Source organism: Mastacembelus armatus, chromosome 6 (assembly GCF_900324485.2).
Source record: "Mastacembelus armatus chromosome 6, fMasArm1.2, whole genome shotgun sequence".
NCBI classification, from domain to species: Eukaryota; Metazoa; Chordata; class Actinopteri; order Synbranchiformes; family Mastacembelidae; genus Mastacembelus; species Mastacembelus armatus.
The window spans coordinates 6,433,679-6,446,639 of NC_046638.1; the positions used below are offsets into that span (position 1 = coordinate 6,433,679).

At 38.9% G+C, this 12,961-nt stretch overlaps 2 protein-coding genes across 2 annotated transcripts; both read left to right on the forward strand.

The window, feature by feature from the left end:
- The first annotated feature begins 70 nt into the window (after positions 1–70).
- mov10l1 (Mov10 like RNA helicase 1) lies at positions 71–8,112 on the forward strand. The gene is made up of 20 exons (XM_033325259.1): positions 71–309; positions 485–682; positions 1,570–1,684; positions 2,077–2,254; positions 2,358–2,428; positions 2,521–2,612; positions 2,724–2,779; positions 3,428–3,522; positions 3,596–3,668; positions 3,763–3,944; positions 4,373–4,519; positions 4,662–4,783; positions 4,879–4,978; positions 5,259–5,405; positions 5,658–5,831; positions 6,046–6,195; positions 6,376–6,483; positions 7,672–7,812; positions 7,914–8,005; positions 8,097–8,112. The coding sequence occupies exons 1-20, from the start codon at positions 71–73 to the stop codon at positions 8,110–8,112; spliced, it is 2,496 nt and encodes an 831-aa protein (XP_033181150.1).
- Positions 8,113–11,699: 3,587 nt separating this feature from the next.
- Positions 11,700–12,956, forward strand: szl (sizzled). Its single transcript, XM_026312059.1, has 4 exons — positions 11,700–11,992; positions 12,136–12,302; positions 12,428–12,520; positions 12,646–12,956. The coding sequence occupies exons 1-4, from the start codon at positions 11,712–11,714 to the stop codon at positions 12,954–12,956; spliced, it is 852 nt and encodes a 283-aa protein (XP_026167844.1). The 5' UTR covers positions 11,700–11,711.
- Positions 12,957–12,961: the final 5 nt, after the last annotated feature.

Genomic DNA, 12,961 nt, shown 5'->3' on the forward strand with positions numbered 1-12,961 from the left:
TAAAGGCTTAGAGACTCACAGGTTAAAATGCTGTGGGTTTGCTGGCTGGGACTCAGTGGAGCAGTTCACCATGGTTACTGTCAAAGGGCCTACACCAATAAGAAAGGTACAAGGAGAGCCAAATGGCTCAGGATCCGAAAACTGCAGTGAGTCTGCAGAAAAACTTATCTGTGATGCAAAAGAGAGATGTAAAGAAAATGGTGAACCACCGAAGGAGAAAATCATTCCCCCTGGTCTACCGAGGGAGGAAAGAGAATGGGATATTCCCCCAGGAGAGAGGCTCGCTGTTGTAGTAGCCTGCGAAGCAAAGTAAGTTCTTTTAAAATTCTTGTGTGGCAGTGGTATAAAGAACAAGCAGTTGGGTGTTAAATTAAAAGTTTTTGGTTTCGTGTCTTGCCGTAAAATATGAGCTATACTTCTGGAAGTGTCATTTGTCTGAGTATGTAATCCATACAGCTAAATTCAGTGTGTTTAAATTGCACAGAAGTCTTGGAAGTTGTGCTGAGTTGCTGTTGCTGCACTTCTCTGCTTTCACCATTGGGAGGTGCCTGGAAGTCACAGTGGGCAGTGAAGAGCAAAACCTTCTACAGCCCTCAGTGCCCTACACTCCCTGTGACACCTTTTCATTGTCAACAGCTCCTGCTCATGTGATCACTGTCTCTGCTTCAAGATACCTACCTAGGTATAAAAACAACTCTTCACTGTCTCAGGAAGAACATTAAGGATGAAGTCTACATCTTTTAATGTTAACCATTTCCTCAGCGATGAAAGTGAGCATCGCTGAGGAAGGAGTTGTCTTTGTCAGTATTTTCATAGAATTACACTGGTCTATAAGGAGAAAGCCTCAGAAAGGAAAGAAGCAAAATTTTACCAGAATTGGATCACTAATAAATGCTAATTAAGTCGAGTGTTAATTGGCTGCAATTTCCAGGATACATTTTCAGGTCAAAATTGCATCTAAATATTTCAAAATTGGGAGGGGTGTGTGCAACTATTCTCCATAATTTTTCTGCAAAATGTGATATATCCATGAAAATGGTGCCACAGCGATCATTCTAAATATTTTATGGATATATATTCGTAGGCAAATATACTTGCCTGTGTATAGATAATTATACATTTTTATTGCAAATATCTTGAAAATTTTAGCCAAGTAGCACGATAATCACCTGTTTTTTTTTTTGTTTTTGTTTTTGTTTTTTAAATTCATCTAATCAACATATGTAAGAATTAGCACATTTTATCTCTGAGGTTAATTTCCTGAAATTTGAGGACCAGTGTTATATAATGAACAGATCAAGGATGGTCAGTTGTTTTTCTGTATTTTAGATAAATTAGTTGAATACATGATACACAAATTTAATAAGGCATTAAATACCATTGCAACAGTTAATTACTACTATCCAGTTGCTGTGCCTGAATTGTTATAAACAGCTTTTTTTAATGTTGTAGGTTTGGTGACTTCTGCAACCTGTGTGAAGTATTGTTTGACCATGCATGAACCAAGTTTATTACTTCTACCAAATGAATGTTTTTTCACCTTGTTGACATTTCCTTTTCTGCTTCTAGGTTAAGCAGACGGCACCTGCCAAGCTTCCTCCCTACTTACCCAGTTCCCAAGGCTTTAAGAGACTGTGTGGAGGCACAGTGTGATGTGCTGGTGGTTCAGCCCTGCCTAGGGGAGGTGAGCATGGCCATAGTGAAGTTTACATCTGGGTCGTTCAATTTTCATTCATCGGTTTTGATATTGTCACTGATCACCTGGTTAAATTTCAATACCAAAATCCAGAATTTAATAATTGATGCTTCACTTGTGTAAATGCCACTTTTGACTGAGGTGCTTATCAGTATGTATCTTGGGAATTTAAAGTCCTTCTGCAATCAACAAATGAGCAACACTGTTATTTGTAGAGCGTTTTTGAATATAAATGCAATTATGAATGCATGCACTTGCTGAATTTAAATGTTTTACCCAATCTTTTATGTTTCCCATGGTGAGGGAAAGCAGACAAAATCCAATTTGTCATAAGGGAACCACTGAAATATGTTTTCCTTCTGTTGTGTCTGTCTACTCAGGTGCTGTCACCATCCAACATGCAGTCACGTTTCTCAGCCCTTCTCTGGCTGGAAGAACTGCACTTAGAGAGAGAAATGAAAGAATTTGCAATCAGTGGAGCCCTTCTCAGGAAAGGAGCTGTCTACTTGCACCTTGAGGTCCTTGGGTTGGCTGAAGGCAGACCTAGTCTCAATGTAGGTGAGGAAGCTTTCCTTGTTTCTAACTATTGATAAATTATTGGTGTTTTTTTTTAAATTTTTTTATATATAAATGTAAGTGTCTTGATATGCCTTCTTTACAGGTGACAAAGTGTTGTTGAAGAAACTACAGTGTGACAGTACAGTAATGGAGTGCACCAGTTTTGTCACAGAGGTACAGAGATTTCTGATACTCAAAGCAGCTTTTATGTTCTGCATAATTAAACATAAATGGTCTTTTAAATGTAATGCTGTGCTTTGACACAGATCAATGATGAGGATGTGAGTTTGAAAGTGAACCTAGAGTTTCTGCACAGCTACCTTGGGGAGCCACTTAATGTTGAGTTCTGTTACAACACGTGAGGAAAAAAAATTGAATATCACCTTAATGATAACTTATATTTCAACTGCATATTATGTCATAGTTAATCTGATTGAATTTGGAAGTAGTGTAATGACTTTATTTTCAGTGTGACCATGAGACGGTGCCACAATGCACTTGACCAGGCGAGACATTTTTGGAAGAGTAAGTTTTTTTTTTTTTTTTGTTTTGTTTTTTTTTTTTTTACCCAAATTGCTTTGTTTCCTGATATTTCAGTGATGATAATTTTCATATGACTCTGAAATTATATAAAAAAATAAAGACAGAACCCATTTCTCACCCCATTCCCTGTAAATATAGTTTGCACTTTTATAACCACAAACTCCCAGAAGAGCTTAAATTTAAGAAAGGTCTGGACATCTTGGGGTCCTCCTTTGCATAGCAAAGAAATGTGCTATACTGATAAGCCAGCCTTTTAATGGGACTATGCACATTGACACTGACACTAATTTGGCTCCAGAGGGTGCTGTTTGTATATTTCCTCGTCCATTTTGTTTCCACTTGAGGGGAAAAACAGTTGCTTCCAGGGATGAATTAACTTTCACATTTTACTTCTCCAGCAGTATCTGCTTGCTTATAATCATTGCAACAACCAAAATGTCATATTTCTTCTCCAACTTCACTGTAATGCAGTCATAATGCAGTTTTAAATGTCTATACATTTTACCTCCAAAATGAGAATTGCACTTCTGGGTTTTGCTTGAAATGGATAGCTTCACACAAACTTTAATGATGGTTAATTTTAGGAGTAGGCTAAACTTTAATTGCTGTCTTTTTCACATTGTTGTGCAGTTCTTTTCCCCTCTAGAGTGATTCTTCAGAGCCCTCAGTGGACAGGAAAGTGGATAGATGAGCCAGACCAAAATAAAACAGTAAAGGACAATGAGGTGAAAGATGGAAAAATAAAATGTATTTATTAAGTCTTGCTTTTGATTAAGTGTAGTTGTATCTCAAAACTAGGCTCCAGATATGCGAAACAGAAATGTTTCTAGCTTTTCCGTTGACATGAAGTCAAAGGCCACACAGACTAAAGGTACAGTTATTTGATTTTTAATTTTGTGCAAGTGTTGCCTGTACGTACCAGATAAAACTGAGAGCATCAATAACAAATGTACAGTTGTTTCTAGATTGCAGACTGGCATCCAAACCCATTCCCACCAGAGGGAACTTCTTTAATCCTGACCTGAACCCCCCTCAGAGAGAGGCAGTAAAAAGGATCCTGGAAGGAGATTGTCGGCCCACTCCCTATGTGCTGTTTGGACCTCCAGGCACTGGAAAGACAGTCACGCTCGTAGAGGCCATTCTTCAGGTACTTTCATATAAGCGTAATAGACTATTTCTTAGTTATTCTGTAGTCATCATTTACTATGCTTTTAAGTTGTGAAAATAACACAATGTACTAAAGAAATACGTCCAATGAGTTATAGGTTTTATTTTCTGAAGTAGTGCATAAATATTTTTATTGTTCTATTGTATCATTTGATTCAATACTTTACACCTCTTAAAATATTTTTCATAAGAACTGCCGCAGTTAATAAATCTAAAATAGGAGGTCTCACAGTAGTGTGGATAAGGAAAACTAAAAATAGTATGAAAACTGCTGTTAATGGAAAACTTTTCAGTATGTTTTAAGAGTTGTCTTTAATAGTGTTTGTCAGTAATACATTTTTATCTGTCAAGTTTACTCACTTTCTGGCCTCTTGCTTGAGTGACTTCATAAAATCTTTTCACCTCTAGGTTCACCACTTTCTTCCCAGTAGTCGGGTACTCGTGTGCACCCCCTCCAACAGTGCTGCTGACCTTATTTGCATTCTCCTGCATGACAGTGGTTTCTTGCATGCTGCAAGTTTGGCCCGTGTCAACGCAACCTATAGAAAGGAAGAGGTACCAAACTTTATAAGGAGAAGATATTCAGTGTGTGGTTGTTTTACTTACAGTTACCTAATTTGCCTTTGGTCCATTGCATAATAATGTAAAATGTAGTTGCTATGTTTTTGTGGCTTGTGCTTTATGTATTTTCTCTTAGGCCATCCCTGAAGTTCTCAGATTGTACTCGAAGGCAGGAGAAGACATCCGTCAGGCCTCTTTTCACAGGATTGTGGTCTGCACCTGCTCCAGTGCTGGCATGTTTTATAACACAGGACTCCAGTAAGGCCATGGGCTATAATAATGAGCAGATACAGGAAGTTCACGAAAATACTTCATCTCTAAATACAATTCACCAACTGTTTGTTTTTCTACAGGTTGGGGCATTTTACCCATTTATTCCTGGATGAAGCTGGCCAGGCCACAGAACCAGAGTCTCTGATTCCCATTTGCCTTTTATCAGAGAAAGAGGGACAGGTAAGCACTACACACACTCACAATGACTTTATTAAGACCAATAATATCAATGAGTTCTCTTTATGCCATATGCATTTTCTAAGCTGGGTACAGATGTACAGAGCTGCCCCTCAGTAGTGCAGGGATTCCAAGCTTTGTTTAGAATATTTATGAACTGGTTGTGAAATGTGTTTTTTAGTAGAAAACATGCCTTATTGCCTTATTGATCACTTGCTTGATCTTTAGTGACTAATAACTTTTTTTTTTTTTTTTTTTTTTTTTAAAACTCTTACCTGCTTAGATAGTGTTGGCTGGAGACCCCTGTCAGTTAGGTCCAGTTGTGAAGTCCAAGCTGGCCACTGCTTTTGGTTTGGGCATGTCTTTGTTGGAGAGGCTTATGGCCAACCCACTGTATTCCAGACAGGACTCTGGGTACAACCCTAGGCTGGTTGGTGAACTACATACAAATTATGTTTTTATGAATTTTAAGGAGTTGCTTGAAAGTGTTACATTGATGTTGATGCAAATGCACATTGATGTCATGTGTTGCGTATATTTGTCATTATGTTGTAATACAGGTACAGTGATTCTATTCTAGTGCCACTGTAATGTTGCAATCACAGTGTAATGTATTGGAGAATACCTGTGTGCACTGTATAAATTATGATGTAATGAATTGACTTTTTTTTTATTACTATAGGTGACTAAATTGATCTACAACTATCGTTCTCATGAGGCCTTGATCAAATTGCCTTCCAAGCTTTTCTACCAGGGAGAACTGTGTTTCAAAGCCCCCAGAGCTATAGTAGACTCTCTCTGCCAGTGGAAAACACTGCCCAAAAAAGGCTTCCCACTCCTCTTTCATGGTGTCAGGGTAATTAATAAATATACCTGCGCTCTTGCAACTGTAATCTGCTATAGAATGTGACCCCAGTACAGTAGCTTGAGTATGCATTAACACAGTGTTACCAGTTTAATTGTTACAGATGTATGATGTTATCACATCTTTATTAGGATTCTAATGTCATATTAGGTTAGTAGGATATTCACCTCCTTTGTTTAAATTGAATGATTTTACTCTGCTTTAGGGTACAGAAATGAGGGAAGGTAACAACCCGTCATGGTTCAACCCTGTGGAGGCTGTACAGGTCATGCTTTACTGCTGCCAGCTGGCTAAGAAGCTCTACAACCCTGTGGATACCTCTGACATTGGAATAATTGCTCCCTACAGGAAGCAGGTGAGACTGCACAATAAAGCTGTGTAAGGGATTGCTTTATTTTGCTAGCTTAGTAGAACGAGGGGAAAGAAACAAATTTACTGTCATTTCAAATTCAACTCCAAGGCAAGTGGAGTTGTAGTGGTTTAGCTTTACATACTACAGGCACTGCAGCGTCCTTGTTTGCATTTGACTCTCCAGTGTGAAAAGATTCGAGTGCTGCTGGGTAAAGTTGGCCTGTCTGACATCAAAGTGGGCTCTGTGGAGGAATTCCAAGGACGAGAATTCTTGGTCATCATAATATCTACGGTAGGCAAGAACAATAATTTTGTTCTCATGTTGATGTGTATCAAAATTTATATATATTTTTTTAGGCTCAGCCAAGACTTGTTAAATGTGGTAAAGATTAAATCAGTTCTGAGGGCCATGAAAACCATAGCTGTGTTTGGGACATAATTGTGAATGGTCTACATAGAAAGATTAGTTCTGGGCCAGGGGAAAAAAAAAAAAAAAAAAAAGACTTATTGGTCAGAATTAAGTGGGTTTAGTGCCACCATGTGGTTACTTAATGTAGTTTTTGTTGGGTCACACTTATCTCTGTCATGTTATTTTATTGTAGATATTGTAGTTACTGAAATCCTGATACATTCTGGACAGAAAAATAACTCCAGCAATGCTGAATTTGGTGGAATGCTAAAAATGAGTTTTTGTACTAACATCAATCAAAAATGTGTAAATGTTAAAGGTCAAGATGGGCAAGGCAGCAATCACTGCTTTTACTTTGAAAACTGTTTGTATTTAATTTTAATGCATGTGAACATCTTGATCAAATCATGTGGTTGTGCAAAGACATTAAAATAGATTTGGTTCATTTGTAAATAATGAGAAATTAATGTCAGCTGATATTAACCTAAAACAGTGGTACCTTTCTTTATCATAGATGTCATAGCATTATTTGTTTGTATGCCACACTGCAACTTTTCTATGGTATTTTGACCTCTTGGTAGAGTTAATACAACATGGGGAAAAACAACACACATTGCACCACATAGAGAAGTCAAACATCTTTTTTGCTTGTAAATTTTACCATACATTGTCATTGTTTAGGTTGCAACCATAGACTCTTTATAGTCTGTGGTTGCAGCTATAGTAGCTTAATAGAAAACCAACTTGATATCATGGTGGTTAGTAAATAGGATTTTCAGGTTTGTTTTTCCTTAGTGTTTCAGTCAGTCCGACTAGCCTGTGTACTGTGACATGAGCTACGCTAATAATACAGTTACATATTAATTTAATGATATAAATATTTTTAATGTGATTACCTAATAATAAAATCACTTTAAATCAGTAATAACAAAATAAATAAGATATCACATTATTCAGTATCGTTTATGTCATGTTAAGGGGAACTGAAGCACAAATATCAGCTCCAACTTTCCAATAGTTCATGCCTTCTTTTGGCAATTACTTCATTAAGTCCTCTCTCTCATAATATAGGTGCGCTCTAATGAATCAGTACTGAGTAATGATTTGGAGAGTGTGCTTGGTTTTCTGGCCAACCCCAAACGCTTCAATGTGGCCGTCACTCGTCCCAAAGCACTGCTCTTAGTTGTTGGAAACCCTCATGTTCTCATCAGGGTAAGTAGGAAGAAAAATAAAAATTTGTGTTGGTTCTCATATGTTGTCCCTCCTGATTAAGTATATATATATATATAATTTTTTTTTTTTTTTTTAATCAGGATCCTTGCTTCAGGGCTTTACTGCAGTACTCTTACATCAATGGAGCATATCTAGGCTGTGACCTCCCTCCCTCCTTAAGAAACTCTCAGATGTATGTATATCAATCATATAGTTGTCATACAGTCTTTACTCATATTACATATTTATGTAAGTATGAACCCATCTCGTTCTCCACCCCACAGAGTTCCAGAGGAGTAAAAGATTACATAAGAAAATGTAATCATGGACAGAGCACCTCACTTATATCAGTTTTGTGTTCCAACTTTTGTTTCTTTTTACACCTTTCTTTGGCTTGTTTCTCTGACTGTTTTGTTGGGAAACTAAATGGTTTGAAGAGAGAAACTTGTTTCTGGAAAAGCCAAAAGCAGTTCCTCTTGGGGATAGAAATAAAGATAATCTTTGCTTAAGCTAATTTCTTTGTCCTATGATTTTTAAGCTGATGTTTCTGCTGTCACAAATTATAGGTAGGTCATTGAAAAGCACCAGTGATGCAATTCAAAGCATTTGGATGAATAGCACTGGCCTGATTTTAACATCAGAATTTTTCAGTTATCTCTTTGTTGAAAGAGACTAAATAAGATACAAGACAACACCTTAACTTTTAATATGCTGAGTGCATTATCTTGGTTTAGCATACTGAGTTGAGACACGGATGTCTGCAGTTTCCAGGGGCGAGTTGTCTGCACACCTCGGTGTGGCAGCGTCTGCTCACAAGGCCCGGAGACTTGATGTGACAATTGAGTGCTACTGACAGTCTGCACATTGACTGTCAGTCCTACTGGAGCCCAGCAGGATGGGGGCCGGGTTGGGGGGGCTGAAGAAAAGAGGCAAATGGGGGTTCAATCGCTTAAGTTAATGAGTCTCTTATGTGCAGGGAGGAGACAGCTTTTATCTGTGTTCACTGTGTTATAAGGGAACCCAGCTCAGACACCCAGTCCCCTTCCTTTCCTTCCCAAGCACGCCTTTGGCTTTGATGTATGTCTCAGGTGTTTGTTCTGTTGTACTGTAGAGGGCTTATACTGTTCAAATGATTTTAGTAAATAACTTTGTAATCAAACTGATGTCCTTCCCAGCTTGATATTGAAGTATTTAAAGTCGAGGTGATAAAAGTGTTGGGTGATCAGATTTGAAATTGGTCAGTAGCACTACTGTTATAACATGTTATTATAACAGTTAAAACATCCAAAATTAATACCTAAGAGCCTAAATTGAACTGCCAAATTACCATGGTTTGCTGCCGTAGTGCTCACTTGTTTAATTATTCAACATTTTATCAAGCTGTCTCTTAATGACAACTGACAGCTTTGCCTCTGCTCTTCATTTTAACAGGAGACTTTACCAAACTGAGCTTAGCGATATGCAAGTAAAATGAACTGTATTTGTGTGCATCTTTCTGATCTTTGTGTACTCAAGGACAGCTGTATTAATTGGTTATCCACGGGAGCAAAAAATTACATCTTCAGTAGGAAAGATTGACTGATGCATGACTGAGGACTTGCAAGATAATAGTAAGGTTTTATTATTAAATTTCCCAATGAGCTGAGTGACTTATTTAGATAGGGGAGCTGGTTTGTGAGTTGAAGCTTTGAGCTGTGGTAATTGGCATTTACCATTTATTATTCTGAGGGGCATTTGTACCGTTCTGCAAGAACTCAGGATGACATGCACTAGCAAAGAAGCTAATTTGTGAATCCAGTCAGTATGTTGACTTTCACAGAGAGGGCGGAAGTCAAGTCATGTTTTATTATACTGTACATCAAACTAGTCATCTTATAAGGGCTAAATATGTCAACTGAAACTAGCCCATTAAACATAAAGGTTTTTGTATTGCTTGTGTGGTGCAAAAAAAAAGGTTTGTGATTTTAAATAAATGTGGCACATTTGGCTATTGCCAGATAAATTGGAGCAGGATGACATTTGTCAGCAAAGAAGAAAGTGCCTGAGTTCAATGAATTTATTAACTATACTTAGCAAATGTAAAGTTATGTCTTACTCCAGTATAGAAGACGATATAGTAGTTGTGTATATAGGTGTGTTTGTGTGCCTTTTAAAAGCCAACTATAACTTTGATTAGATTGTCTATTAGAGGTCTGTTTAATAGACAGGTGCCTAACCATTCAGCTCATGCTCTATCACCTTCTCATTAACTGAGGCAGTGGAAAGCAATACATTGCCAAGACAGACACGGTGTCTGCAGGGCAGCCATTAGGACCAACAACAGACCCCTGCTGGGCTCCTGGCAGGGGGAGCTTGTTAAATGTGTGGACCTATTGTTCTCCCAAATTGGTCTGTGACTCTAATTGCCCAGTTAGTCCCCCCTTGCAGGCTGTGCTCGTCTACCCGAACTGGAACCAGCCTCCACTCATCAGATCAGCTGTAAAAACTGGCTAAGCTGGGGCCGATTAGGGGCTCTGGCTGGCTGGTATTCAGCACTGGTATACATGCACAGAAATGTAAGTGGGACCAATGGGAATAGTCTTTACTACAGCATATCTCAAACCGCAATGACCCTGACAGGCTGGGAGTAAATGGAGACCTCCAATTTAGAAAGGAAAGGTCTTAAAAGCCCTAAAGGCATTAGTTGTCTGTCTCTCAATCTAGAGACAGACAACCTCCCAGCATGAGGATGCTGTAATGTAGTTCTGTTGTTGGATTTAGAGGCTTAAATACATGAGACAGAGAGAACAAGATAAATTAGCACTTGTCTTTGCCTCTGGTCTGCAGGTCAGGTCTCTGGTCTGCTGTGTGTGTTTTTGTGTGCGTGCGTGTTATTTTGTCCAATTAATCAAATACATGGAAAAACTTTGCCATAAAATATATTGTACTTTCAATGAATCCCTATCAAATCTAAACCTAAGACAAATGTATTTGTCCCTGAAAAAGCAAAGAAGTCCATATAGCATCACACTGACCTTGCATTAACTAATTTCTGACCTTAAAACATGTGACCACCATATACAGTAGCCAATGCTGCTGAAATTTCTTTAAATTAATAAGCAAGAAAGACCTGGGTTATTAGTGTGTTCACTGTGGATCTGAGCTTGAGTCAGATCAAAGCCAGGTGAGCCAAAAGAGATGGTGCTTTGCTAATGTGGAACTGGAGGCTCTGCCAATGAAACCCTCCAATTAGGAGGCAAGTACACATGAAAGAGCAGTATGAAGGAGACTGCCAGTCTGTCTGTCTACAAAAAGCTCATATTTCTTTAAAAAGGAATGGTCTGAGATGCAGTTTGCATTTATATTTCACTTGGTGTGCTCAAAGGTCATATAGTGCAGACAAAATAACACATTTACTGTTTATTTACTATTGAGCTATATGAGTTATTGCTACTATTGCAAATATTGCATGGCAAGTAGCATTACCTGACAAATATTAGAGGGGTTGTTCATAAGTTCTTTTCTGTGAAGCGTTCACTCTTTATTTTTGTTGCCTAGTACACTATGAATGAAAATTTAGCAGATTCAAACCTGCGCTTCACTAAGTGAAAGCATGGCTGTGATTGCCTATTGTCGTCCCCCCCCCCCCCCCCAAACTACTCTCAACACGCCCATACTGCCCCCTCCCTGTCTGCCGTCATCACAAAACAAGCCGTTGTCTCCAAACACATTGTCTCTCCGTCTTTGATAGGTAGTTGATAACAGACTTACTGACTGATGGGGCTGGCAGACTGCGCTGTATATAAAACGAGCAGAAGCAGTTGCTAAACCATTCAAGGATAGTCCTTCTGTCAACAAGTATCCACTGTAGAAGCTCATTTACCTGCCTTGTGGACTCAGGATTTTGCGAACACTTCATTATGGCTGTATTCTTCACTGTGGCTCTCCTGGCCATGGCATATCCATTAATGGCATTTGACATAGGTCAGTCAACTCGTTGCGTTGCAATCCCCAACCAGATGAGGGTCTGCAAAGATGTTGGATACTCTGAGATGCGACTGCCCAACTTCTTGGGCCACAGTAACCTGGAAGGCGAGGTGGTACCACGTTCAGAGGACTGGAAACCTCTTTTGCAGACAGGCTGCCACCCTCAAGCTCAGGCTTTCCTCTGCTCCCTTATTGCCCCTGTCTGTCTTGACACGTAAGGAGATTTTATATTTGTGCTTCTTTATGTTTGTTTGTTCTTTCAACAAATTTGTATTTATTATGACTTGAGTCAAGTTTTTATCATTATTCTGGTAATTCTGCATTCCTTAAATAACATTTTGTCTTTCTTTACCTCAGTTTTATTCAACCGTGCCGTAGTCTGTGTATGGCAGTGAGGAACAGCTGTGCTCCGGTGCTTGCTTGCCAGGGTCACCCATGGCCTGAGGCTCTTGACTGTGACCGCTTCCCTACTGAAGAGGACATGTGCCTTTCTCCTCATGCAAAATTTAGTCACTTTGCCAAAGGTAAGGACCAAATGATTATGCAATTTCAGTTAAGTCTGTATTGAATGTGGTTATTTTTGTAAGTTACCTAAAATTACTTCATATGCCCTAGAGTTCTGTTAAATTATATTTACCTTTAAACACAGACTTACCCAAACCAGCCTGTCAGAACTGTCCTTCAGTAGAAGAGGGTCCTGCAATGAAAACAGTCCTGGATTCTTTTTGCCAGCATGACTTTGGTAAGCTTCAAAATACATTCAGAATTTTGTTTATTGATTTGTAATTATTTATTTGGTAAGTTTGCTCACAAATTTTAAATTTTCCAAAACAGATGTTTAATTTTTTTTCTCTCACATTTTTACAGCCGTGATTGCTAAAATTCATCGTCGCCGCCTACCTATGGGAGAGCCAGAATTTGAAGTGGAAGGCCGAGTCGAATTTATCCGACAGGGACCTCTGCTGCCTTATGACACCCAGCACCTACTTCAGCAGTGGCTCCTCATCAACCTTCGATGTGCCCATTTCCTTGTCCGCCCTGGACGTTCACAACTGTATGTGCTGACTGGTTCTGTGAAGCCTGACGGCACTCTTGCACTCACCCGTCTCTTCCCTTGGCACAAAAAAGATGCAAACATTGCTGTGGCCACTCGTAAGTGGAAACACCACAGATGTTGAATAGG

Coding starts and splice junctions, on each gene's coding strand:
- mov10l1 (XM_033325259.1), top strand. CDS start 71: ATGGTTACTGTCAAAGGGCCTACACCAATAAGAAAGGTACAAGGAGAG. Junction 2,780..3,427: donor GGCGAGACATTTTTGGAAGA/GTAAGTTTTTTT, acceptor ATTGTTGTGCAG/TTCTTTTCCCCTCTAGAGTG. Junction 3,945..4,372: donor TCGTAGAGGCCATTCTTCAG/GTACTTTCATAT, acceptor TTTCACCTCTAG/GTTCACCACTTTCTTCCCAG.
- szl (XM_026312059.1), top strand. CDS start 11,712: ATGGCTGTATTCTTCACTGTGGCTCTCCTGGCCATGGCATATCCATTA. Junction 11,993..12,135: donor GCCCCTGTCTGTCTTGACAC/GTAAGGAGATTT, acceptor TCTTTACCTCAG/TTTTATTCAACCGTGCCGTA. Junction 12,303..12,427: donor ATTTAGTCACTTTGCCAAAG/GTAAGGACCAAA, acceptor CTTTAAACACAG/ACTTACCCAAACCAGCCTGT.